General features: G+C 38.9%; 1 protein-coding gene across 3 annotated transcripts; it reads right to left on the bottom strand.

Annotated features, from left to right (window-relative positions):
• Positions 1-1,159: 1,159 nt before the first annotated feature.
• Positions 1,160-25,346, bottom strand: LOC113022393 (sodium- and chloride-dependent GABA transporter 2-like). 3 transcript variants are annotated; one of them, XM_026167758.2, is made up of 15 exons: positions 25,165-25,341; positions 24,608-24,801; positions 24,322-24,456; positions 15,540-15,680; positions 15,253-15,340; positions 13,314-13,446; positions 12,377-12,511; positions 12,119-12,222; positions 11,599-11,723; positions 10,963-11,075; positions 10,730-10,867; positions 10,447-10,549; positions 7,070-7,170; positions 6,029-6,199; positions 1,160-5,047 (listed from the first exon to the last, which is right to left on the bottom strand). In XM_026167758.2, the coding sequence occupies exons 1-15, from the start codon at positions 25,173-25,175 to the stop codon at positions 4,898-4,900; spliced, it is 1,842 nt and encodes a 613-aa protein (XP_026023543.1). In that variant the 5' UTR covers positions 25,176-25,341; the 3' UTR covers positions 1,160-4,897. The 3 variants fall into 3 exon arrangements, with proteins under 3 accessions (XP_026023543.1, XP_080157378.1, XP_080157379.1); XM_080301252.1 differs by having other exon boundaries at positions 24,895-25,167; XM_080301253.1 differs by lacking the exons at positions 1,160-5,047; positions 7,070-7,170 and having other exon boundaries at positions 6,035-6,199; positions 25,165-25,346.
• Between the last annotated feature and the right edge of the window lie 2,027 nt (positions 25,347-27,373).

Below are 27,373 nucleotides of genomic sequence, written 5' to 3'. Positions count from 1 at the left end.
ATAGTTTTGCTAAATAAAAGGATCTGGCTTGCATCAGTCACATGATCACATTTAACCAATGATCGCCCTCGACGGCAGAACGCGCTGGTTACGAGCCGGGAACGAGCTCACAAAGAGCACGCGCATTTTTTGCGGTCCGGAGCTGTAGGAGAAACACAAATTAACTCAGAGACACAGACTGATGCGACAAACCCAGTAAGTAGGTGTACAGCGTGCACTGTAGTGTGTAGCACACAGGAGTGTTAGCTTATTACGTACACGTTGGTAAGCTGTCTTGTTGCAACTGACGAACTGAAACAAACAAGCGTGCTGTGTGTGCAACAGCGCGACAAACATTACCTGTCCTTTTATTAACTCCACAAGTAGTGCTGGTCATAGCTGCTGGCTACCTGTGTAAGGCTGTCATGGGTCTGTAGCTCTGTCCACCGTTTTAGGGAACATATTTAGTTTTAAAGTAAGTTTCCGGGCTTTTCCTGCCTTTCTGGAGGGATTATATTTCACTAAAAAACGATCTAATATGCATGTCCACTGTTAATGCCCCGATAGGGCATTAACAGGGAAAAGGGGGCACAAAGACATACCTTTCTTTCTTATTCTCATTTAAAATGTCTAGCTTTTAATAAATAATTATCTGAATCTTACACCCAAAGTTTTAATCTGATGTAAAATGTATAGAAGTCCATTATTGTATATAGTAACTGTTGTGTCTAATATACCCTAGTAAGCTATAATACTTTTTCCTTTGGGAAGGTACCATCTGTGCAGTCTGCAATTCTGTTGAAGAAAGATGTTGAATCTATTTAATTATTCTTGAAAAATAATTTAATTCTGTGCATTTTTTTTCCCACACTGCATCAAATTAAAGTTGATTACATCGATTAAGCATCATGAGGTGGAGGGTGGGTGGTGGTTCCCTGTTTTCTTTTGCTGGGAGTTTGCAACCCTATTAGTTAGGTTGCTTAATATTTCGGCTAAGTACTCTTTAAAATACCAGAATAGGAAGGATGGAGTAGGTTTAACTTTATTAGATTGATCAGTGTTGCTGAACTATGAAATATTTTGGGTGCAGTGTATTTTTTTACATACTGGTATAACAGAATAGCTTTAGTGTTGTTGTTTATTTAAACTTGAGTATGAACTTATACAAAATGCAGCAAGATATTAAAAAAAAGTTTTATTGATTAAAAAACACACTATATCAGATTCATATCGGTATCAGCAGATATCCAAATTTATGATATCGGTATCGGTATCAGACATAAAAAAGTGGTATCGTGCCATCTCTAGTTTTAACCAGCTTTTATCTTCTTTTTATGTCAGAACAATAAGAAGAAACTACTTTTGGCTACTCCATTGTGACAAGGGTTCACCACAGCAGGATCCTCAGCATGTTTGATGTGGGAAAGTTTCACACCAGACAAACCCTGAAGGGATTTGTGTCTCTGGCTGGATTCAAACCAGGAACCTTTCAATCATCAAGTGAATGTGTAAACCACTGCACTTTGCAGCCACTTATCTTTACGATAGACTTGGACAATCACATGCCCAGCTCCTGGAAAGTCTTCTTCAGCCACAGAAACCATCCTCTTCCATGGATGTGTAGGTCTATCTTGCAGACCTCACCACTGTTTTCTCTCTTTTCTCTGAATTTGACCTTCTAATGTTCTCACTGTCTCTTTAATGACTTTCTAATGTTTTAACAATGTAAAAATCACTCATTCATTTTCACTGGTAGCATCTTTGACTGCATGTTGTAAATTTTCAGCAGCAGCTTAAAATGCAAATGCCACCTTCTGAACACCCCTCAAACATTTACCTGCTTGATGTATGAAGAATTAATATACTTAAAAGAAAGAAAAGACAAAGCACACACATATCAATGAAATGGCTTTAGTGCAATTATAATTGAGCCCCTCAAGATGACGGACAACATATAATTATTGCAAGAATTTGTAAATGATTAAAGCAATATTTTTGTCCAACCCCCACATTAAATCTCTAAAACCACGTCTACATCAAATTCATAACTGTACGTAACATAAAATCTTCCTACCCACACAGCTAAAATAACAGAAACCATGTCAGTGTATAAAATATATGTTGAGCTCACTGTATCCACACACACATCAGCTGCAACTTGATTTTTTTGTTTGTGTTTTTTTCAGATTGTGTAATAATCTGAGGTCACAGTGGACGGTGATAATTTGCATCTTCTGATCCTTGAACAAGGTGACAGGCTGTAATCCTTTATCCTTTACTGAAAAAAAGTGTTGGCAAACTTCACAAACCTTGTTATCTCAAAAGTGTGTTATTGCTCTATGCCTCACAGTGACACATTATTGCTTATTGTGCATGTTGCAGAGACCTGAGGGCTGTACTACGAAGTGGTTTAACTAATTTTCCCTGTGGTCATTTAAAAAACTAAACAAACCCAAACTCATCTTGAGTGGTGTTTGTGGTATATGACACTACGAAGGCAACTGAGATGTTGGCGAGTCAACTCAGTGTTGAGTTGCCTTCATATCGAAAGGGAACTTTTGGCACAAGAATATTACATTAATATATTTCTTTCAAAGGGAGCAAGTAACACTTTCAACAACAACAACAACAATAAAAAAGGCCATTAAAAATTTTACACTGCCAAGTCAAAAAAACAAGAACAACTCAAATGTTTTATTAGAATTGCTTCAAATTTTGATGACAACGCAAATTCCCATGGTATCGTTTCATAATCTTAGGCAAGAATTGCACAAATTTTTCACTAAGATCTTGTATTGTGTCAGCTGATTCATGTGTGAAAATGTTGTCTCGTGTTCCACAAACAACTCTGTGCAATATTTGCAATATTTTTTCTTATATTTGACTGTGCAATAATCACTGTGCAATATACTCACTCAAATGTGCAATCCACTGGTATTCCTATTCATCCATATTATATATTCTGTATTTATATATGTGTATATGTGCATATTTGGTATATTTATGTGTCACACAGTGGAAATTTGTATTTATCTTGTATATTGTTTTTATTCTGATTTTTAGTGTTTATTTATGAGTGTCGTTTTATTTGCATGGTTTTATTCTGTTTCTATTGCATGGTTTTTAGTGTTTTATGTGACATGGTTTTTATCCACTGTGGACTGGCTGCACATGGGACAAATTAGCTGATAGGGACCACCTGCTGAGGCAGGGGTGTGTCCAGAGGTGGCCTATCAGCTGTGTAAAGACCTTTTAAAAACAGGCTAGCTGAGCACTGAAGGAGAGAGGCCCCAGACTGGAAGGTTAATGCGAGATGGCCAGCGTGACGCGGCAACCCAGTCCTGACCTCATGGAACGGCAACAGTAAGAGACAACGCGTGTGATTGGCAGCAGGGCAGAGGTTTACCTCTGCCTGCATTTGTGAGTAGGGTCTCTACTGTTGTTTACTGGGTGCCGCTGGATTGGGAGAGGGTTGCCATGGCCATGAGCCAGGGCCGCTTCTGGGACCATTGTTCTGGCCCCTATTTGTTATTTTACAGGACACCGATGCAAGGGGAGCTGTGGCGGTGGTCGCATGATGGATTCGGGTGCAGAACGCAAGCCGGGCTGGGAAGTGATGGGCCAGCGGAAGGACAAGAAGATGGGAGGCTCTTTCTTGTCTGCCGAAGACGAGGCTGGCGTGGACTCTGCTCTAAAGAAGGAATTCCTGGCCTGCTGATGGACCCATAATGAACATGTGGCATAATTATACCAGGGGGGGGTTTGGTGAATGTAGAAAATGGTAGTTTTACGGGTTTTAGAATTGTTTTATTTAGTTTTAGTAGATTGACAACATTTTATTATGTGCATTTTAAGGGTGTTTTTATTTGTGCTCCCTGGCCTAGTAATAAACTGTTTCTGATCAGACCTGCTTCCTCTCTGTGCCCGTGGTATCTGACTCTCTTGCTCCCCCTTGTATTTTAAAGAATCTTTCTTTTTAGTGCGACCGCTTTAGTGTCGCCACGTGTTACATATGCTCACATCCATACTCTCAATCCCCTTTATTGTAACATGCAACTTCTGTCGGTGCTGCACTACTGGAAACTGAATTTCCCAGAGGAACCCACCCGAGGGATTAATAAAGTTTCATCTAATCTAATCTTTCAGAGTTGCTGAATCCTCGATTTGTCTTCTCAGAATCATGAGAAAAAAAAAACATATTGATGGCAATTCAGTACATCAGCGGTAGTCAGCTGACCACTGATAAGTAGTTTTCCTAAAGCCACACAACTTGTACTGTCTTAACAATGTGGAAATGCTGTTAGCTTCATAAAACTTTTTTCCCAAGATGAAAAAATTTCATCCTTTTTCCCCAAGATGATGGTTCACCATCATTCTCTTACCAGCTTGCTTATTTAAATACGGGTGGTTGCTTTTCTTTCTTTCTTTTTTTGACCAGGCAGTGTAAGACAGATTCAGCATAGATGCAGGAGAAAATTTAGAAAAACTTTTTCCAGCTGCCTACATTAATAGGCTTATCAATATTATTGCCACATTATTAAAAGTACATTTCAACACAGTTACAGTTATGAATTCTATCAATCAGCAGAAATTGTGGCAGTGTTTGTGGCAATCTAATGTGAAAGTCAACTACAAGGCTCAAGTGCTTTTGTTTGAGGATTGTGGTGCTAAATAAGAGCCAACCAAACACTGGAATGATTTGAAACTGATTGCTGCTAGCAAGACAAAAAATGTAGCGGGGAATAAAGTTACCTCGCTAGTCACTAGTCTACACGGTCTCTCAAACCTCGACCTGCCTCTGAACTCTGCTAGAAGTCTTCGGAATTAATGATCTTATCAGTATTTCCTTTACAAAACCTTGAGTTTAAAATAAAATAAAAACATCACATCTGAAAAATTTATAAAAATGTTATGGTTTTCAGACTTGCATCTCCATCTCAGCTCCACCTCTTCCCTTGTATTCGTTGGCAACAGGAGTAAGAGTAATGTCTGGGTTTAAAGGGCACTGCTCGGGCTGCTTTGCTTTTCTGTGCGTCAAGCTCTGCGGGACGCACAGCTGCCTGAGGTTCTGTGGAAAGACGATCAGTTCAGTCCATTTGCAATAAATCATAACTTTTCAAAATGTGCAGAAATGACCAAACACCTATTACAGCTTCCCCAGTGTCCCTCACTATTGATTAGATTACTGCTAATTTGTTTGTTCTACGAATTTTGAAAATGAACAAGTTTACAGTTTAACAGACAGGATGATGGCCGGGAGTCTTCTACTTGATCTGCTGACTGTTCCTCTAACACCAGAATGAACTCAGGACTTCTAATGGAAATGTTTTAATAACTATTAGATGGATTGTGATGGGATTTAGTACAGATATTAATGCCCCCACACAGGATGTAGGGGATAACTTTACTGAGCCCCTGATTTTTCATTATTCTTACATGTTTCCAGATGGATATCTTATCTGAACGACACTGGAGCATTTTTTTTTTAACTCAGTGACCTTTCAGCCAGTCCAATCTAATGACGGCCTTTTGGCTTTTCTGGCAGCAAAAGCATATTAAAGTTTAAGGTAATCCATCAGGAAGTATTTTGTTGTCTGGTGCCCAGCTTTGCTAATGTTTTTGGCCTAAGATGAGTTGCTGAACTGTCTGTGTTAATAACTTGTGTCAGAGAAGCTGCAACTTTAAGGACACTGATGTGAAAAGCTTTTACTTTAAACTACAGAATTGTAAGGTTTAATGCTCTTGAATGTGTTGGGCTGTTAGTTAAAGAAAAGAACATTCTGATGTGTTGGCAGATTAAAAAGCTCATATAGTTTTAGATTTTTAAAATATTTTGTTCGGCACCAGTAACAAGAGGAGACATGCACACAGCACTGCTGAATCCAAGCATGGACACTGTTTTGATCCATCCGCCACACTACCTTAGCCTGACTGCACTTGTCATGGTGGAAAAACATTTAACACTAAACTGAACTGAATTAGTAACAAGATCACCTGGGAGCTTAATGGTGTTTCGGTGGTGCTCCTGTTTTCTTTACTGAGTGCATACCTGCCAAATTGTCCCTTTCATTGTAGTAACTTTAAAGATGATCCACAGAGGAACTAGAAGAACACAGAACAGTCCAAGAAACCAGCCCAAAGCGTACGCCCAGGTCGGATAGACGTAGGTTTTGTTGAACTTGAGAGGCTTATATTTCACAATTGAAAAGACAAAAGTACCCTGAAAGAAACACAAACAACACAACAATGAAGTTTTGAAATTTTAAAAGAAATTCAGTTTTAGAAAAATCTTTATCATCACCAGGGAAAGTACAATGAGTATAGGTTGCTAAGTATAGGTTATCTACAGTTACTCTAAATGTATATGGATACTTTTGATTTGTGTTCTCTTCATCTGGGAATATTTTCTGTGGATTCATTGTTCCTTCATTGTCAGCAAATCTAAAATAAGTTATTAAAGAATTTGATTTTTGGTCAAGAAACATCTTGCTTGCAGATGCTGGTGTCACTTTCCCTCCAAACCCGTTTTCCCTGCTGACTTATTTATCTGGCACGATGCTCATTGACATTTGTCTACAAGTCCTTTAGTTTCTGCTTTGCCTTGCTGGCTGTTCATAGTGTGATAATGTAGGGTCCTTGCATTATGCAATAAAATACATCTTGAGATGACTGTTTTTGTGAACTGTCTCTAAAAAATAATCCTGAAATAAATGAAAACAAACACACACAATAATTAATAATGAAATAAACTATAGTAGATTTTCTCTTTTTTCCCCCCACTTTTCCTATCTCTCGCCACCATATTCGTATAACTGTCTCATACTAGTTTTAGTGTATCACCAGCAGGGTGCACCCTGCACAGTTTATCACAGAGTCATATGCCACAATGACACTGGAAGGTTATGGACACTTTTTTCTCTTCTTTATTCACTTGCATCTCTTGTTCATTCCTCACCTCAAACTATTTCCTGAACTAGAAGAGGAAGTTTTAGCTTTCAATTGTTGTTTGGTGCTTTATCACAAAAAGAGTCCACAAGTTTTCATGAATAAATTAGACTACTTGTGTTCTTAGGAACTCTGTTTCACTCACTAGACACACAGCAGGGGTAACGTAAAGCCAACAATGCTTCATTAGAGGCCAGGGACGATAACCTATCATGTCTTCAATGTTGTCATAAAGACGATCAGCACCTGAGCAAAACATGAGAAGTTAATAACAAGGTTAGAATTATCACTATAAATTTTACCAGGACTGATAAAATAATAATAAAATCATAAGAGTTATTAATGAATAGAATCATAAAATGCTTTCTACAAAGTCAACCAAAACAGTGAAAGTCATTCCTAAACAGTGTTGGACAAGTTACTTTAAAAGAGTAATTAATTATAGTTACTAGCTACTTCTTCAAAAAAACTAACTGAGTTAGTAACTGAGTTACAATATTCTAAAAGTAATTAATTACTTGAAAGTAACTATTGTGTTACTTTAAAAAAATGTTTAACCCTCTGGGGTCCAGGGTATAATTGGCCATTTTTAACTACTTTTGATTTTCCCTCCACGTTTTACCTTTAAAAACGATTTACTTTGCCTTGTTTGGTCTCATTCTTTTCAGCACAACCTCACCTGTCTGAATTTACAGTCCTGTTTTCATTTTGACATACTCTATTAACACAATTGATCTAAAATCAGACAAACAACATAAAATCAGAGTAGAAAAAGTTATATTTTTTACTGTAACAACCACAAACATGTTTAGTGAATCATATTTCATAACTTTAAATGCAAATATAAATTGTCAATTTTAAAATCCTATGCACAAGTTTTGCAAACACAGTTATTTGCATCCATTTACCTTTTACCTTGATTTTTTAAATAACCATTTCAAACTATTTACAGAACAATCAGCTGTTCTGCATTCAATAAGATGCCACACAAATTATTTGTGTCACTCCAAAACAATAATTTCTGTCCACTATAAAGGAGAACATCACAGCCTGATACCTGCAGGCCTGACAGCAGCAGGTGTATCACTCCTTTTTCTACCTGGAGACAGCAGTCGCCTCATTGTTCTGACACACGACACAAAACTATCCACAACACTACACACTAACTACACAAGACAACACATTAACTACACACTCCAAACACGCTAAATTCACAAATCTCTCACGTCTCAAAACTCGCTCTCTCTCTTTTTCTGCTGTCTCTCTCTCTCTCTCTCTCTCTCTCTCTCTCTCTCTCTCTCTCTCTCTCTCACCATCACTCCTAAAACTTCCCCTGTTTGTTTGTTTGTTTGTTTGTTTGTTTGTTTGTTTGTTTGTTTGTTTGTTTGTTTGTTTGTTTGTTTTGCTCATAAGCAGAGAGTGCTTGCTAGCGCTGTCCTTAGACAGTAAACGTGACAAAACTATTGAGGAAAAAACGCCGCGTATATATTGTTTATCATGACTCTGGTTTTACGTGACCTATCAACACAATTTAAAAACTGGTATATATCACCTTGTTGCTTTGTCATGTTGAAGTGGTCATGTGATTGGCTTACCACGACTACTTTATTCTTCCTCAGTCAAACAGCAGCACTCATGCGATTGTTTTGCCTCCTTAGCTCCAGGTGTTGTGCAAGACAGTGACCGTGATTACCGTTAGTTAGATTACTCGTTACTGAAAAAAGTAATGCCGTTAGAAACGCCGTTACTTGTAACGCCGTTATTCCCATCACTGTTCCTAAATAAGATAGCTGTACGATGTCAGTAGATGACAATTGATTTTTAACAGTCGTGCAATCAGTATTTGCCAATTTATCTGACACATTATGATTATTGACACCGTGGTGCCAGTGGTTCGGTCCTAGTTGAGCATCACCGTCTCACAAAGAGTTTAATAACAATATTTACACTTAGATATGAATGAAGATATCAGCTGACATCACCGCTTCACACACCAAATGTTTTTCTCATCCTAACCAGGAAACACTGTGAGGTGGTCCATAAAGCTTTGTTCATGCATTGCAGATGTGTTGTTATAGTTGAATGTTTAGTGTTCTTTAGATCTTTTGCGTTCATTCACATTCAAAGAATCACTACTTTCAGCTGATTTGGTGCCACAAAGTACACACATAAGGAACACTAAATGCATTTGAAAATGACACATTTAGTTAAAGCACAAAGAAAAACAGTAAAATGAAGGTCTGCATATTAATTTTTTTGAACATACAAAATATGACCACATCTTCTCCAGTCTAAATAACCTCAGCACTATCCCGCACATTATCTTTAAGCATCAGTTTCTTCCATCACATGAATAGAAATGTTTCAGGCCATTGCTTCTAGTAAATAACGGGCACACTGTACACATCTTGTACAATTTTAGAGCTAACCAAACCATGCAAAGGTTTAGGCAAGCTTAGCTTGATCTCTCAGATGATTACCAAGCTTACAAGTTCCACATCAGCCAATCAATCAGCAGCCACTGGCTCATCTAAGTAGCTCCTTAGTATTTTTAATATTAAGACAAATGATGCAAGGAAAGTAGGAAAAAGCTATAGGACGGATTTCCAGGTATCTTTAGTTTGCAACACTATTAACAAATGGTAGTTAAAAGGAAGTTGATGTGTGAAAGAAAACCTAACCTCTAGCAACACCTGCCAAACCACAAGACTTTTATGCATAATCGACACTAAATTCAGCATCAGAGGTTTGCAAGTTTGTATATCTAAATTAGGCTAAACGGAGAAAGTCCTATGGGTACATGAAGTTAAAGCAGAACTTTCTAGCCACAACACATGTCAGCTGTTAAGCAGTAGGATGGATCCATTATGCCTTCAGGTTATGTTTCAGCCAGTGGCAGTAAATACAAGCAGTTTTTTTCACAAGGCAAATGTCCAAACATTTGCTAAAAAAGCTAAAAATGAAAAGAGCAAAGCATCAACAACAACATTTCAACATGAGTACATAAACAAAAGGTGAGAACCCCACCTGTCACTCTGTTTCACAATTTGAGAACCACTGATTTAACGAATTCCTTAGTTAGCAAGAGGGAGATATAGGAAATATTAGATGAGCCTCTGGAAGAATGCAGTAGTTAGTGGTCATAATTTTAACCTCTAACTAATTTGAGAGCTTTTTTTTAACACTAACTTCACATAATTGTGCTGTTGGACTGGGCCTGAAGGGAAAACTCCACCTCAATAGAAAGTGTTTAAAAAGTGAAGCTGCTGGTAAAGTGGTGCTGAGCCAGTACCCACAAGACACGGCTTATTCTTGTGACCCCAGCTGAGCAAGATTCAGAATAGCTGGAATGAACGCCTATATAGTAAGCCTAAATTTTGGCCTTTTAGTAATAAGCGACTCAATAAAAGCAGTCTTAAGTGTATTTTCAATTAATGTGGGATTAGCAGGATTTGAATCAGCTTTCTTAGCCAGATCTGTGCAAACATGCAAGGATTTGACTCTCGGATTTTAATGACTCACCATATATCCATCCAATCGCTATCGACTGACACACAGAAAGAAGGAGAAGATTGTTTCCACTACACACATAATGATCAAAGAGTTGAAGGAAATACAAGCCGCCCTGCAGGAAGACAGAGAGGTTAATTGGTATAGCTAATCAAAGATAAAGACAACAAATGCATGCATACAAATTCAGTTTTGCCTAGAAAGAAGTACGTTAAGAGTAATGAGCACTGGTCCATTTTTACACCCTACTGAGGGTAGTGTAAAGACTTGTGGGAAATTTAATCAGAGCTCTCACCTCGGTGACGAGGAGGAGGCCGAGAAAAAAGCAAACAGAGCAGAGGCAGAGCAGCAGCAATTCTCGACGATAAGCTCTTCGAAACACATTGGGGAACATATCCGTCACTGAGGTCATCAAACACTCCAAACTCACAAACTGCAAGAGACGCAGACAAATCAAACACATTTACTAAAAACCAAACATGTACAGTGGTGAAAAATAAACAGGATTTCTATTGGCTTAAAGCAAACCTGTGTATCTGCCCCCAACAAGATGACCATGATGAAGAAACATATAGCCCATAATTGAGGTAAAGGCATCATGGCTACCGCGCGCGGATAGGCAATAAATGCCAAGCCAGGTCCTGTTCAGAAATATTTTCAGTCATTGATGGCAACTTAAATATTTTTGGATAAAACTGCTTACTGCAGCCTTCTCCCAATTTATATTTTAGTTACAGCACTCTAAATGTTTTAAATCTGGACTCACAAATTCTTGCAACATCCTACTGTTAGGCATAATGACCTGATAGCATTCATTTATTTCATTGGAAGGAGTTTAAGGTCAGGAGGATTGTTCAGGATTAAAGGCGGGGAATTACTGTATTAGCCGTGCTTAGCTAAGAGAAGCTAATACAGGAATTTTGTCTCCAAAATTAAATTAAAGCCATTTCCATGCCAAGTAAAAACACAGGCCCAGCTTTTCCATTTAGCATTGCTTTGTTTTGCCTTGATTTTGGTTGGGTTTTTTTTTGTTTGGTTGATTGGTTGTTTTTTTTTTGTTTGTTTTTTTAGGGGGGGGGGGGTATTTTAAAGTGGATTAATAAAACCCACTGACAGTGTAATGACTTCATTAAATATAACAGAAGTTGTGTAATGATGCCCTACCAGAAGCTGCCACTTCTGATATTGGCAGTCCTTGTTCGTAGGACATAAATCCCAGAACAGAAAAGATTGCAAACCCTGCAACAAAACTGGATCCTCCGTTAACCAAACACAGAACAAATGTGTCTCTGTGGAGACAGAAGAAAACACACAGCATTCAACAAAGAGCAAAACAAGAAACACACTTAAAGCAAAAGCAGCTGTTTAAAATGTTGAAATATGAAAAAAAAAAGTACCTTGCTGCCCAAGATATTAAGTAAGAAGAAAAAAGTTGTACAGGATTTGAGCATTATGTAAACTTTTTTTATTTACAGTCTGCATGTTATTAAGAAAGCCTGTGCAGTTTTATGAAAGTATCACTTTGGTGCTCCCTGCTGGCTATTTTAAAACTAAGTGGCCAGGGATTAAATAACGTTGAAAACATCTGTTTAGTGCAGTTTTATCTTGTCATAACAATAAGATTACTAGAATTTTTGAGCATATTTTTTTTAATTTAAGAACATGGGCGGGGGAGCGTACTCACTTGTAACAATCATTGTTATACTTATTGTAACTGCCCAGAGCCGTCAAACTCCCCTGACAAATCCCAAAGGAGAAAAGGACTTGTGCACCCGCGTCCATCCAAACCTGATGCCAACACACAGATATTAGTTTACTCATCACTAAATGATGATATTCATTGTGTAAAATGTAGGTATTTTAGTATTTAGGCTTCCGTGGGTAGTGTGCAAGCTTGCAGCTTTTCTTGGTATTGACACATTGTTTTGATCTTATTACTTACTTGAGGGTCCACCAACCTTGTGGGGTCAGGATACAGGTAAAAAGCTAAGCCGTTTATGGCTCCTGGTAAAGTGAGTCCACGAGCTAACAGAACCACCAACATCACGTAGGGAAAAGTGGCCGTAAAGTAAACTACCTGTCAACAAGAAGGAAATGCATGGTTCAAAGCAGACATCACAGGGACAGTGTAAAGTTTGATGTTCTTTGGTGTAAGAAAACATTTTTTTTTTCCATCTAAACATATTTCAGACAATACATTCCTCATTTGTGCCATAGTATTGTCTCTCTTTTTTTGCTTGCAAAATGAGACATGACTGCTGTCTGCATTTAGGTGTAACTCCTCTTCCTCCAAATACATCCCTGTGCCTCCTCCCAAAGAGTTCAGATTTAGTTTGAGCTGTTCACAGAACATTAAGCAATACTGGAACCATGTGATCTTTGAAACTTAAGAGGGGGTTGCTGTTACCTTAGGTTCTTACTCATCTCTTTTAGAATTGCACATGTGCAATTCTAAAAGAGATGTGTAGATTACACTACTGCAGTAGTGTAATCTACACAGGAAGCCACTCCCAGGGAGAGTACCAACAGTCCTGAACTTTTGCCTTGTTACATCCTGATAAACTCCAGCTTGTATGTATTTCTGTATTGTCCTTCTAAGGTCCTATGAAGGTTCTTTTGATTGAAGTATATGTTCCCACCAACAAATTTATATGAGACGATTAAACTTTCAGCAACCAGACCTTGGATGTGACTCTGATAATTTTCTTTTCAGTGACCAATTAAAACAATCCTGGTATTTTCCAAGGGTTCACAAATGTATTCTTGCAATATTACTTCAAAAGGTACCGCAGATGTGATAGTAGATGTATAAACTGTGTTTGCAGAACTTATTTTCTAAATGTAGACTAATAAATCATATTTTAAAGATGTTTCTCTACCTTTCCAGTGGACTTCACTCCTTTCCAAACACAGAAGTAACAAATGATCCATGCCAGTAAGAGACACAAGGCCAAATCCCACCTCAGGCTACCAATCTCCTCAATCCCTTGAGATATACCCAGTACTCTTCTCCTGAAAAGAAACCCATATTATTTGTTAAAACAAAAGCCATTTGGGTGCAAAAGAACTTTTTTCACAACTACTATAAGTGATAACAGAGTTGACACAATGCAAATGTTACAATATTTATTTACAATAAACCAGAAAGTCAGTTATGTAGTTGCCCATCAACCAGACACTAACCTCCCTTATTTATCTATATAGATATAAAATGCACATAATTTCAACAAATTCAGTGGATTCAAATCTCATTACCTAAAATATGTTCAAGGTATTTATTTAGAATGCAATTCTACAGATAGTCTTTTAGTTCTGATACGTCTTCTTTTATCCACTTGTCTAATTCCAACAAAAGTGTATTTTTGTGACAGGCTGCTAGTCACAAAGTGCCTAAAGATATCATTTCAGAGTTAGGTGCTTTTTCTACACCTAAATGATTGATGACAGTGTTTAGTAGTTAGTAACACAGCAACAAAGAAGCAACAAAGAAACACTTCGAAAGACTTTCAGACTTTCACTTTCAAAACTATTGAGCACTTAAAAAATAAAATAAAATAAACTACAATAAAATCTGGCAACTTGGAAAAATATAAACAATGAGGGGTGGCTCAAGACATTTGCACAATACTGTAAAATCCCAAATACTGGAACCTTGATTTAATCAATTAATGTATCAAATGATACAGTGCAATACTTATACAGTAAACACCACAGATGAAAAGGAATCAGAAATGATTATACTTTTATTATATTCAGTAAATGACATGTTACTGTCATGGAGTTAAAATGATAAGGTGTTATAATCACTGTAAATGACTCATTTTGCATTGTGTTGTTTGGTGGTTACTAGGCAACATGATGAATCATAATATGTAAAATAGATAAGAACTTTTAGCAGCCAAGTTTGGTTGCATAACTTATGACCATGTAAGAGGAGTTTGTGAACAAACTGATACATAGAGATTTGCTGCATTTTAATGTGTGAAGTCACTAGTTGGCTGTAACCAGTCATATCAGGGGCAACTTAAACTCATTCAGCGCCAAGTGTTTAAGTTCAGGACTGTTGTGAGTATATGATTAGTAGTAATCTTGGCCACAAAAGTATCAGCATGCCACTGATCACATTACTGATGTCAGTACATTTATGACATACATGGTGATAAGAAGGCACCAATCATACCTTCTTAATATTGACTATATCAATAGGACCACTCCTTCCATAATCGTGACCAACAGTATCATGATTAAAATCATCCAATAGCACAAAGGTGGTATGCTGTATGTGGTACAAAGTGATATTTCAAGCAGTTACATAATTTGATATTTGGCGAGTTCATAATTTTTATCAACACTGAGAATCGAGACTGGGCCAGATGAGCGTACAGCTGTGTACAGCCGCGTGTTATGACTAAACACGATGTGACCTAATCAGTATCTGAATAATCCAACACAAAAATGACTTGATGGTATTATCGCCAATTATCAGCATCCATCCCAAAAAGGATCTTACATCTGTACCAGATTACAAGAACACATCTAAAGACAATGAGAGCTAAAAAGATGGATGTTCCAGATTAACAATCAGGAAATTGTATTTGGACTGATTATGTAGTGTGGTTACCATGTGTATACAGATTGCTTACTCTGATAACTATTGAGAAATAATGAGCAGCTATTGGTTAACCAGTATGGAAATGCTGCTTTCCAATAACTCAAATATATGTTGTTGAAATTTAGGGACTGATGGCTTCAGTGTTCGGCAAAAGCTCCAGAGGTAAATCCATCTACCGAGGTCAGACACATGTCATTTACACTTACTCCCAGAATTCTGCTGCTGGTGTTGTTGCGTTTGCAGCTGCTGTCCAGTTGGATGACGCATTTGCTTTATCAAATTCAAAACAAGACTCTGACAAAGAAAAAAGCAGAGCCATGTCAACAAAGTTTAATCTATGTTTGATAAAAGAGATATTAGAGACTACACATTTGTCAAGCACAAAATGACCTCACTGTCATGTGAGATTCCCCAAATCATCTAGATCACCATGTCAATAACTCTGAAATAAAGAATGACCACAGTGAAATCTTCCTTCGCTTTGAATAGCTACCTGTATTCCAGGAATTCCTGCAGCTAGCCCATGGAATCTCAGCACTGAAGGATGAAAAGAGGTAGAAGAAAGCCCATGCCTGGATCACAATGTATGAAACAGCAGCATATGCAATCACTACCTGGGTTGCATATCCAATACCTGAGAAGATAAAGTGGAGTCAGTATATATTATAAAAAGGCAATTAAATTATACTGCAGCATATGGAGTAAATTTCAATGGCATCCAAAACATTTAATGTACTTTTGTTTGTTTTTTTAAACCTGCCCTGCAAGAGAGTTTCACAGAACTATCTGGAAAGTAGCTGTTGGAAATTATTTTGAAAATAATGGTGCTAACATCAGTCCAAAGTAAGAGGGACAGAGAGGTGGTGACAGTCTGGGAAAGCTAATTCATTACACAATGCATTGTTGTTTAAAAAATGTGTTAGAACCAACCAAGAGAAGGTCTGACTGAATGCCCACTGCATGTAAAAAAAAAAAAAAAAGAGCCCTTCAGAAAACTAGGACATCTTACTATTATCACGGATTGAAGGAAATAGAAACCACCTTATGTTTCTCTTCAGCGCTGTAGCCAGGCTGACAAAAAGTCAGAGCACTGTTAAGCCAACCATTCCTTTAACGTTCACTAGTAATGACTTCATGAACTTCTTCACAAATTAAATTTTAACCGTTAGGAAAAAAACGACTCATAATCATCTCACATATGTAACGTTATCTACAGCTACCTTCAGTACCATTGATGGAGTCTTTTTCTTCAATTGATCTTTCCGAGTTAACTTCAGTAATTACTTCCTCCAAACCATCGACGTGTCTTTTAGACCCCATTCCTCCTGCCATTAATGTGTGTCAATGTTTCAATCTTAAATATGATGAGCCTAAATCTATTTACCAGCTATGTACCACATGCCTTCAAGCTGGCAGTAGTCATCCTAGGTAAGGCCTATTTCCAACTTTCTTTTTATCTCAAAAATCCTTGAAAGAGTAGTTGTCAAACAGCTAACAGATCATCTGCAGAGGAATGGTTTATCTGAAGAGTTTCAGTCAGGTTTCAGAGCCCATCACAGCACAGAAACAGCCTTAGTGAAGGTTTCAAATGATCTTCTTATTGCCTCTGACAGTGGACTCATCTCAGTGCTTGTCATTGACCTCAGTGCAGCATTTGATACTGTTAACCATAACATTTTATTACTGTGATTAGAGAATGCTGTGGGTATTAAAGGCACTGCGCTGCAGTGGTTTGAATCATATCTGTCTAATAGACTCCAATTTGTTCATATAAATTGAGGCTCCATTTTGGAAAAAATATCCTATGCAGTGTTTTCTAATTAGTATGAGCTGTATGATACTGAAGGATAAACTCAGTGCGCTTAGTGATTGGAAGTATGCCCAGTTTTTTTTTAAAAAAGTTATCTGCTCATTACAGTACACACACTCATAACTGTCCTCGTGAGAAGCCTGTAGAAGGAAAAATGTTATTGTGTGACAGTCTTAAGGCAAAGGAGGGTCGGATTAACAAAGTTTAATAAAAAGCTCACTGGGGACTTCCCCCTTCGACCCCTTGCATGAAACCTTGTGCGATGCAAAAGCGATGCTTTTGGTCCCTTGCAAGAACAAACGCTCCAGTTCTTGACTTTTCCTTATTTTTGTTTAGTTTTATTCTGACAGTTTGGTCCTTCGAGTCAGATCCATCTACCCCACTCGCCTCGGGAACGCGACCGAGACCAAGTACAGGGGTGTCTGGGATTCCTTACAATCAAAGATCTCCGTTGTTAAAAACACCGTTTGAGGACATAGAGGCCGGGAGCAGAGGCAACTAGAAGTGTGACAAGATCCATGAACCAGAGGAGCAACTTGAATTGGGAGCAAGCGGTCTGGGCCACTAACACGGAACCTTGAGTGGAAAATAAAGTAGGCCTATTACTAGGAGTCAGGCACTTGAGGGCTTGTGCATGTTAATAATAATAATAATAAATAACCATAAAATAAAAATAAATTGGAAAAAAGACTAGCTATTTAAAATGGTTTGTGTGTGACTGACCAGTGTCTCCAGTTGAGACAAAGGGGAAAATCTCACAGTGACAACAAAATCCACCGGACCACGGACCAGTTGCTCAGGTGAACTCCGTATTACCTGGGTTAATGGGACCAAGGTGGACAGGATGAACAAAAATGGTACAGATACATTTGTACATTTCTCACCAAAAACACCCAGGTACTGGTATAGTTTGGACATAGTACCAAGTGGCCCCAGCAGTGTGACACCACAGTTGCATGACATGACACGACGCAGAGCAGGACCTTACACAGACATCCAAAACACAATAGGCATACACTGCACCATGTCTTACAAAGACGACCCGGGCTCAGATGCAGCTTATGAGCAGAAACTTCTTCAAACCCAAAGTGCCCCTTTATTCCTCACAGCTTTATATTGGAAGGGAGCATAGTGGTGGCCTGTAAATTAGGCCCTGAAGAAAAAGGCCAGTACAGAGGATTTGAAGCTCCTAACGTGTCATTAGCGAAAAGGAAAACTGAGAGGTGGCAGGATTTAGAAGCCTTTGTAACAAGATTTGAGGAAACAAGGGATTGGGCTGAAGAAAAGAGACACCCAGGCGTACAGTACTCTCCCTCTTTGAAAGCATATGTTACCAGGTTAAACTGGAGCACAAAAATAAGAAAAGAAATACATCTAGATGACCGGGGATAGTGACAGGTATCCATGGTTTTCTTACAACAGAAGAGGAGAAATCACACAAAGACATTCCAGACACATTGTTGTCAAAGGGGTCCACGGATGTTGGACATATTAAAGGAATAGAACCAGTAAAAATACCCCCTAAATCATTTTATAGGTCTCACCAAAGAAAGTACCCAGTAAAAAAAGAAGCAGAAGATTTAAATAAGGCAGGGGTAAAAGAGTGCCCAGATTCCATGTGTAATACACCTGTTTCCTGTAAAGAAAGCATCCCTATCACAAAGATGGAGGTTAGTGCAGGACCTCCAAGCAGTAAGGCTACAATGGCCACATGATGATCAGACAAAAATGTATGGCTAGACTGAATGTTTTGGACAGCCCCACAGTCTAAAATCTCCAATTGCTTAGGAGGGTGCCTTTTAAACTGGACAGTAATAATAGTCCATCAGTTCTGAGATGTTTTACTGCCGTTCCAAAACTCTTCAATCACTTATGATACTAATTGTCACACTCACCACTATCTGTTTCCTGCAGGTCCCTCGTGATGTAGAACCATATCCCGGAAACTACACCTGCTTCACAAGGGCTAATGGAAGCTGGAACTTGGGTTACTGACACTGATGCATGTGAAGTGCACTGGTTTTTAAACCATACTGTTGGTAAAGCAGATGTTTGGTGGCTGTTCGGGGATAAGAAGCTAATATATTGAAATATATTAATGAAATAATGAAATATTCTCCTCTAACAAATTCACATGAATCCTCGTGGAACATGCCAGTTGTTAAAGCAATAAACTATACTTCACGGCACTCTACTGGGGACATCTCTATGAACTTCAGATTAAAGGAATGCTTCTTGCAGTCTCTTATTAGCAATTAGCAATAGTTCATTATCCCCTAGCTTCCATCACGGGTTCACTGCTTATAAGATTAAGTGACTTAAATATAAATTATATTAGAATATGTCAGTTGAAAGCAAGTGTAAGTGCAGAGAAGCTCAGCTGAAAGATCAGGTGTCATTTGTTTCCACAAACATATTCCATATACCAGAGATACAAAGAAAAATGTCCCAGGGCTTTGACTTGAATCACATGACACACTTCCAAATTGGCAACTGCAAACTTTGCTGGCGGAAAATAGCAAGCCAAATACTTATTTTGGACTATATATTATTTTGTCATATAAAACAAATTTCACTGTTTTGACTAAAAATTTATATGTTTTCTTAAAATACAGCAGCAGACATTTTTGCTTTGACATTTTGGCATCCAATGCAATTAACTTAATGCGCTTTCACACTTTTACATAACAAGAAGTTACTCTAATATGCCTTGCCTTTAGCCCTACTTATGGAAGTATTTAAATGATAGTGTAGAAATATATTTGTGTCTGCATGCATACTTATAACCCTGTGTAGATTACAGAAAATTCTGAATAAATTCAAACTTGTTTACCCAATTCTTGTTTTTTAAGGCCATTACAGATGTACAGTGGGTACGGAGAGTATTCAGGCCCACTTAAGTTCTTCACTCTTTGTTTTATTGCAGCCATGTGCTAAAATAATTTAAGTTAATTTTTTCCTCAATAATGTACACACAGAACCCCATACTGACAGAAAAACACAGAGTTGTTGACATTTTTGCAGATTTATTAAAAAAGAAAAACTGAAATATCACATGGTCCAAAGTATTCAGACCCTTTGCTGTGATACTTATTCATTTAACTCAGGTGTTTCCATTTTGTCTGATCGTCCTTGAGATGGTTCTACACCTTCATTTGATTGATTATACTGATTGAACTTAGGAAAGCCACACACCTGTCTATATAAGACCTTAAAGCTCATAATGCATATTAGAGCAAATGAGAATCATGAGGTCAAAGGAACTGCCTGAAGAGCTTAGAGACAGAATTGTGGCACAGAGCTACCTAAGGTTACAAAAAAAATTCTGCTGCATTTAAGGTTCCTAAGACTATAGGGGCCTCCATAATCTTTAAACAGAAGATGTCTGTGAAGGTTCTCAGTCATCCAGGTCATCGTAGTCAAAGGAGCTTGCAAAGAAAAGCGTCTGGACTTCTTTAAGTTGCATGAAGACGTTTCACCTCTCATCCGAGAAGCTTCATCAGTTCTAAACAGAAGATGTTTGGAATGACCAGAACCCTTCATAGAACTGGCCGTCCGGCCAAACTGAGCTATCGGGGGACAAGAGCCTTGGTGAGAGAGGTAAAAAGAACCCAAAGATCACTGTGGCTGAGTTCCAGAGATGCAGTTGGGAGATGGGAGAAAGTTGTAAAAAGTCAACCATCACTGCAGCCCTCCACCAGTCGGGGCTGTATAGCAGAGTGGCCCGCTGGAAGCCTCTCCTCAGTGCAAGACACATGAAAGCCACCATGGAGTTTGCTAAAAAAAAAAAAAAAAAAGCTGCAGGGACAGGACGACTGGTTGCAATCGAGGGAAAGATGAATGCTGCCAAGTACAGGAATATCCTGGACAAAAACCTTCTCCCGAGTGCTCAGGACCTCAGACTGGGCCCAAGGTTTACCTTGTAACCAGTCAATGACTCTAAGCACACAGCTAAAATAACGAAGGAGTGGCTTCACAACAACTCTGTGACTATTCTTGAATGGCCCAGCCAGAGCCCTGACTTGAATCCAATTGAGCATCTCTGGAGACCTAAAAATGGCTGTTCACCAACATTTACCATCCAACCTGACAGAACTGGAGAGGATCTGCAAGGAGGAATGGCAGAGGATCCCCAAATCCAGGCGTGAGAGACTTTCTCACGTCTGTGAGAATTTTACGCTAGGGTTAAACTTGCCCTTCAGGGAATATTGACACCTCTGCGTGGTAGAACTGACTTCCTTTTTTAAAAAAAAGTGTTTCAACATCTCTGCCATATTTATGAATGGAAGGGGTGTGAGTCGGCTTCATAAATCAAGTCAACTTGATTTGTATGGCACTAGTCAGACACAAGGTAATTCAGAGTGCTTTACAGCGGGATAAAAGAGGAAAACAAAAATATATTTTAAATATATAAAGCATACTGTATATGGATACATGTCATGATGTAAAGCATGCACAAACAATCATGACAGTAATATAACAACAAGCAAAAATCAAACACTTTCCCATGTTCACATATCTTGTTATATATATTTATGTCCTAATGTGTACTATTGACCATCTACTGTAGATGCTATCGTCACAATGAATCTAGGTGGTTTTCCACTACAACCTCAGTAAGGGCAATGTCAAAACAGTGCTAAAACTATGGGAAGAGCCAATCCTCCACAAACATGCCTTGTAATGACTAATCTTTAAACCGTATCCAACCAGCAGGAGTTACAGCAAATAAAAGGTTAAGAAATCTATAAGAGTGGTTAAAAAGACGGAAGCAATGCCTGGCTCCGCCCCAAAGTCTGCACCTCTCCTCTGAGTTGCAAAATGTGTCATGCGGATCACGTGGACTTGTACACAACATCCATCAGGTTTTCAGGAGTCACAGGCAGTTTTCTTTTCTGCTTTGGCAAATGGGTGCAAGCCTTTTACCACAAACTTAGTCACTTGAACTTTCCCACATTTTGTCACATTACAGCCACAAACATGAATCAGTTTTATTGGAAGTCCACGTGAAAGACAAATACAAAGTGGTGTACACGTGAGAAGTGGAACGAAAATCATGCTTGATTCCAAACATTTTTTTCAAATAAATAACTGAAAAGTGGGGTGTGCGTAATTATTCAGCTCCTTGAGTCAATACTTTGTAGAACCACCTTTTGCTGCAATTACAGCTGCCAGTCTTTTAGGGTTTGTCTCTACCAGCGTTGCACATCTAGAGACTGAAATCTTTGCCCATTCTTCTTTGCAAAACAGCTCCAGCTCAGTCAGATTAGATGGACAGCGTTTGTGAACAGCAGTTTTCAGATCTTGCCACAGATTCTCGATTGGATTTAGATCTGGACTTTGACTGGGCCATTCTAACACATGGATATGTTTTGTTTTAAATCCTTCCATTGTTGCCCTGGCTTTATGTTTAGTGTCGTCGTCCTGCTGGAAGGTGAACCTCCGCCCCAGTCTCAAGTCTTTTGCAGACTCCAAGGGGTTTTCTTCCTAGGTGGACAGCCTTGTCTCGGTAGGTTTACAGTTGTGCCATACTCCTCCCATTTCTGAATGATCGCTTGAACAGTGCTCCGTGGGATGTTCAAGGCTTGGGAAATCTTTTTGTAGCCTAAGCCTGCTTTAAATTTCTCAATAACTTTATCCCTGACCTGTCTGGTGTGTTCTTTGGACTTCATGGTGTCGTTGCTCCCAATATTCTCTTAGACAACCTGTGAGGCCGTCACAGAGCAGCTGTATTTGTACTGACATTAGATTACACACAGGTGCACTCTGTTTAGTCATTAGCACTCATCAGGCAATGTCTATGGGCAACTAACTGCACTCAGACCAAAGGGGGCTGAATAATTACGCACACCCCACTTTGCAGTTATTTATTTGTAAAAAATGTTTGGAATCATGTATGATTTTCATTCCACTTCTCACGTGTACACCACTTTGTATTGGTCTTTCACGTGGAATTGCAATAAAATTGATTCATGTTTGTGGCTGTAATGTGACAAAATGTGGGAAAGTTCAAGGGGGCCGAATACTTTTGCACTGTATGTGCTGGGGACAGACATGAGTAGGGATGGGTATCGAAACATGGTACCTAAGAGGCTCAAACACTCAAAAGTTTGGTTATACTTTACAAGAACGGATGACAACGGGGCAACTTGCAATACTTGCAAAGTAGATATTTCATTTAAGGGAGGAAACACTACGAAAATGCAAAAAACACGCGATAAGCTTAAATGAATGTCGTGTTTTTAATTCCACTCCGGACTCGTGAATCTCAACCCAGCAGCACGTCCTCTCCCGTTAATGCGGCAGGTAAATAATCAACAACAGTGCATATTATGTTAGCGCGATCTGCCTTATTACAAAACCTGCCATTACTGTGCATTTAGGTGACCATGATGAGAGAGACAGACAGAGTCTGGCTCAGATGCTGGCAGTTCTCGCTGCAGTCTACCGGTAGCGTTTCCTTTCAGGCCAGGATAGACGAATGTCACCGAGCAGTGACTAAGTTTGTGGTAAAAGGCTTGCACCCATTTGCCAAAGCAGATGCCCTCGATTTTTGGTAAGTGAATGTGTTTAATTGTAGGCAGGGACATTACTGGATATTCTTGTGTAATTGCTGCAGAATAATTTATGTTATACTTTGTTATTGCTACAGACGAATATTTATTTTATTATTTTACATTTACAATTTTTTTTCCTGGGGACCCTGTGACACCCCATTGAAGAGCCGTAGGCTGTGGATCTCTTAAGATCTCACTGCTGGGTTTGTAAGGCCATGTTACTCCTAAATTTCTATCTTGTTCAAAGAGAAGATATAAAACAAAGTTCTAAGCTAATCGACCTTAGTGTTCTCCTTTTTTTTTAAAAAGAATCGATAAGAGAATCGATAAAGAATCGAATCGTCAAACAGAATCAAAAATGGAATCGGAATCATGAAAATCTTATCAATACCCTTCCCTAGACATGAGAAGCTTTTCTTTTTGGCAGTGAACATAACTGATTTCTTTTTTCTTAAGTCAACAAGTTATTTTGCAATTCTCTGAAGAACGTATAATCTCGACCTTGATGTTTTTTTTCTCAGGGAAATGTTCTGTGTCAGTCAGATATGTCAGATCTGTCAAAGAACACACGAACCAGTGCAGTAGATGAGACAGCACGACAGTCTCGACACTGTAAGATACAACACATTACTCACACTTGTGCTCTGAACAAAGTTAAGTAAAGCTAAAAAACTTTTTTGCGCTTACTTCATGGTTTCATACATAACCATACATCACTCCAAAAAATAAAACCTATTATTTGAGTTATTGTTTTTCACGGAAATTTATTTAACATGCAATTCCCAAAAAGTAATGTGCATTTTTTTTTTATGTGAAACTAAAGGACAATTCAACTGTTGGTAAAGAGGGCATGTTTTCACACAGTATCAACTCTCACTTACATATTTCAGCTTTTTTTATACACTGACCTTCAAACAAGGGGCAGAAGTGCCTCCAGCAGGTAATACATCCCTGAGATGTGAACTGTCCCATAGCTGTTTCCAGGAGGAACATTGGGATGCCACAAGCAAGCAGAAACAGGACGTAGGGAATAAGAAATGCACCTGAGAGTAGAAACACGAGGATCATTACACAAATATGCCACAAGATTTCGCTTGGGGCAAATCTCTTCAAGCATTACCCTTCATGTTCACATATCAACAATTTTGAGAGAATGACAGAAAAGCAGAGGGGATATATGTTTGATCTGCATACCTCCCCCATTTTTGTAGCACAAGTAGGGAAACCTCCAAAGGTTTCCCAGGCCAACCAATGTTCCTGCTACAGCCAGTAAAAACTCCAACTTGCTCGCCCACTGGCCGCGGTCGAGCAACTGAGTCTTCTTCATGAGACCTTTTTCTTGTCCGGGTACGTCCAGGCTGCTTCCTTTAAGAAATTCCCTCGGCATGCTGAGAAAATCAGTAGCAAATTAAGTTGTATTGGTTTTGTTCGTTTGTTTGTTTTTCTTGTTTTTTTTTTAAAAACAATAAGAAAACCCTCACCCCAATGTCCTTCCACTTCCTCCACACTTATAGGACAACTGCTGTCAAACCTTTAAAGCTCTCATTCACACTGACAGAGAGCTCTGGGGGTTTTATTGCACACATTCAGAACTTCTCAGCTGATTATTTGGCATTGCTTATAAGCTTAATTTATTCATTCGTTGAACTTAAGCTCGTAGGATAATCGGGAATTGAACTGGCGACAGAGTGCTGCCGCATTTTTTGGCGTTAAAGCGTAAAGCGCAAAAGAAAAACGCGGTGAACACCTACCTCTCCATCATCAAACTCCCGCCCCCAAGAGCCCCTTTCCAGCCCCAGAAAACTGATCAGTATTCCTCTCAGCCGCTTACACTGCGAGAGCTCTACACAGCAAACATGTCATGAACAGAGCCAAAGTGAGAAACAAAGTAACCGTGGTTTGCTTTAACTCCTCTGACCCAATTATTGCTCTGCACGTTACGCATTAGAAAAAAAAGAGGTTTGGCTGTGACAAAGATCCGATCTAATGCCACTTCCCTGCTGTATTTTTCCACTCAGACAGGAAGACCTCGAGTGTATAAGATTAGCACTTTGGCTAATAACTAAAGCAAAGCAGCTAAGCCGTCTCTGTTAATGTCATGTGCTGTAAAGAGACCTCACTGAGCTGCCAGCTGGAGGATTTGTAGCAGTGGTTCATACATCACATGAAAGCAATATAAACATTTCTGCATGCAAACAGCCATGCGGTGGGAATGACTGAACGTATAGCGTGTACCTCGTGTTATTGCGTAGTGTCTATAATTAGATGCAAGTTCTGCTTCACATCTGTACACGTGCAGCTGCTTAAATTTCCTTTCTGAATGTATTTCTCTGAGCTCTGATCGCTGAATATGTTTTCTGTGAATAATTTACTACATTGATATTGATAATAATAATGGATTGCATTTATATAGCGCTTTTCGAAACCCTCAAAGCGCTTTTACAATTCCACTATTCATTCACTCTCACATTCACACACTGGTGGAGGCAAGCTACAGTTGTAGCCACAGCTGCCCTGGGGCAGACTGACATTGCTGATATTGCTACTGATAAATATTTGTTTTTTACACTATTTACTTCCGTCTTCTAGTTGCTGTAATCATCAACTTTGGTATCGTATCTGTAACCGGAAGGTCGCCGGTTCGATCCCCGGGCTCTCTGTCCTGGTCGTTGTGTCCTTGGGCAAGACACTTTACCCTACCACCTACTGGTGTTGGCCAGAGGGGCCGATGGCGCGATATGGCAGCCTCGCTTCTGTCAGTCTGCCCCAGGGCAGCTGTGGCTACAACTGTAGCTGCCTCCACCAGTGTGTGAATGTGAGAGTGAATGAATAATGGCATTGTAAAGCGCTTTGGGTGCCTTGAAAAGCGCTATATAAATCCAATCCATTATCATTATAAGTGCTGCATTTCATTTATATTTAAAAATATGTTAGTAAATGTAATAAAAATACTCTTATTCAGACTTCTGTACATATTAATAACTGTGTTGTTATTTCATCTTTAAATGGCAATATTGTAAATCAAGTTGTAACAAAGGTTGCTTTAAATGATGTGCACATTACTGAACAGTCAGTCTCACACAAGGGCGTAGATTTGGCATGGACGGAAGGGACATGTCCCCACCAATATCCAGCGAATATTGAATTGTCCCCACCAATAATTTGATTTCTTCGAGTAAAGAAAAACAAACCCGATAAAAAGAAAAAAAACAAACATCTGTCGACGTCTCATTCACCCAGCGGTGCAGAAAGAGTTAAATTACGTTCTCTACTGGAGTCCTACGTCATGTGATAGATATGGCCAATGTGATTGGCTGTGCCTTTCATGGAGCTCTGTTTAGTTTTAGCAGCTGCAAGCCTGCGCTGCCAGGACCTGCAAGGAGGAGAGGAGGACGGCAGCACAAAGGAAGAACCTGGATATAAAAAAGTATTTCGGAAACTAACTGCACAACAGGCAGCACTATTAGTTCTCTCAGTCTCCCAGAGTAGCATTTCTAATTTTGATTGAAACTGTCAGAGAAAACGGCAGCCTCGAGCATATTAGTTTACAGAGGCTGTTAAAATTATATGTCTAACATTAAAATGTTGGTGACACAATAATTTCATCCTAATGGCACTGACATATTCATAGGGTTAATTTTTGAGACAAAATATCATGAGGTAGTCATGATTGTGCAAATATTCCACCTTGGAGTGCAGTTTGCACAAATTGTTTTAAAAATGCACTCACCCTACAAACATTACTGATGTATGTCCTATTTGTCAGGTGATAGAGAGTAATGGTGATACAAGATCACAGGTGAAATTGGATGATGACTTGATGGTTCATTACTGTATTTGAAGCACATGTGTGACTGCATGTATGTGGAATGTCTCACTGTTATTCATCAGCTGACAGAGGCAGCTCTGCCATGTTGTAGCTCAGACAGAGGTGAAGAGGCGAGGTCACAGGTGACTGAC

This window comes from Astatotilapia calliptera, chromosome 5, assembly GCF_964374335.1.
Source record: "Astatotilapia calliptera chromosome 5, fAstCal68.1, whole genome shotgun sequence".
NCBI lineage: Eukaryota > Metazoa > Chordata > Actinopteri > Cichliformes > Cichlidae > Astatotilapia > Astatotilapia calliptera.
The sequence above is the reverse complement of the archived record's forward strand: the minus strand, read 5'-3'. Positions and strand labels throughout refer to the sequence as shown.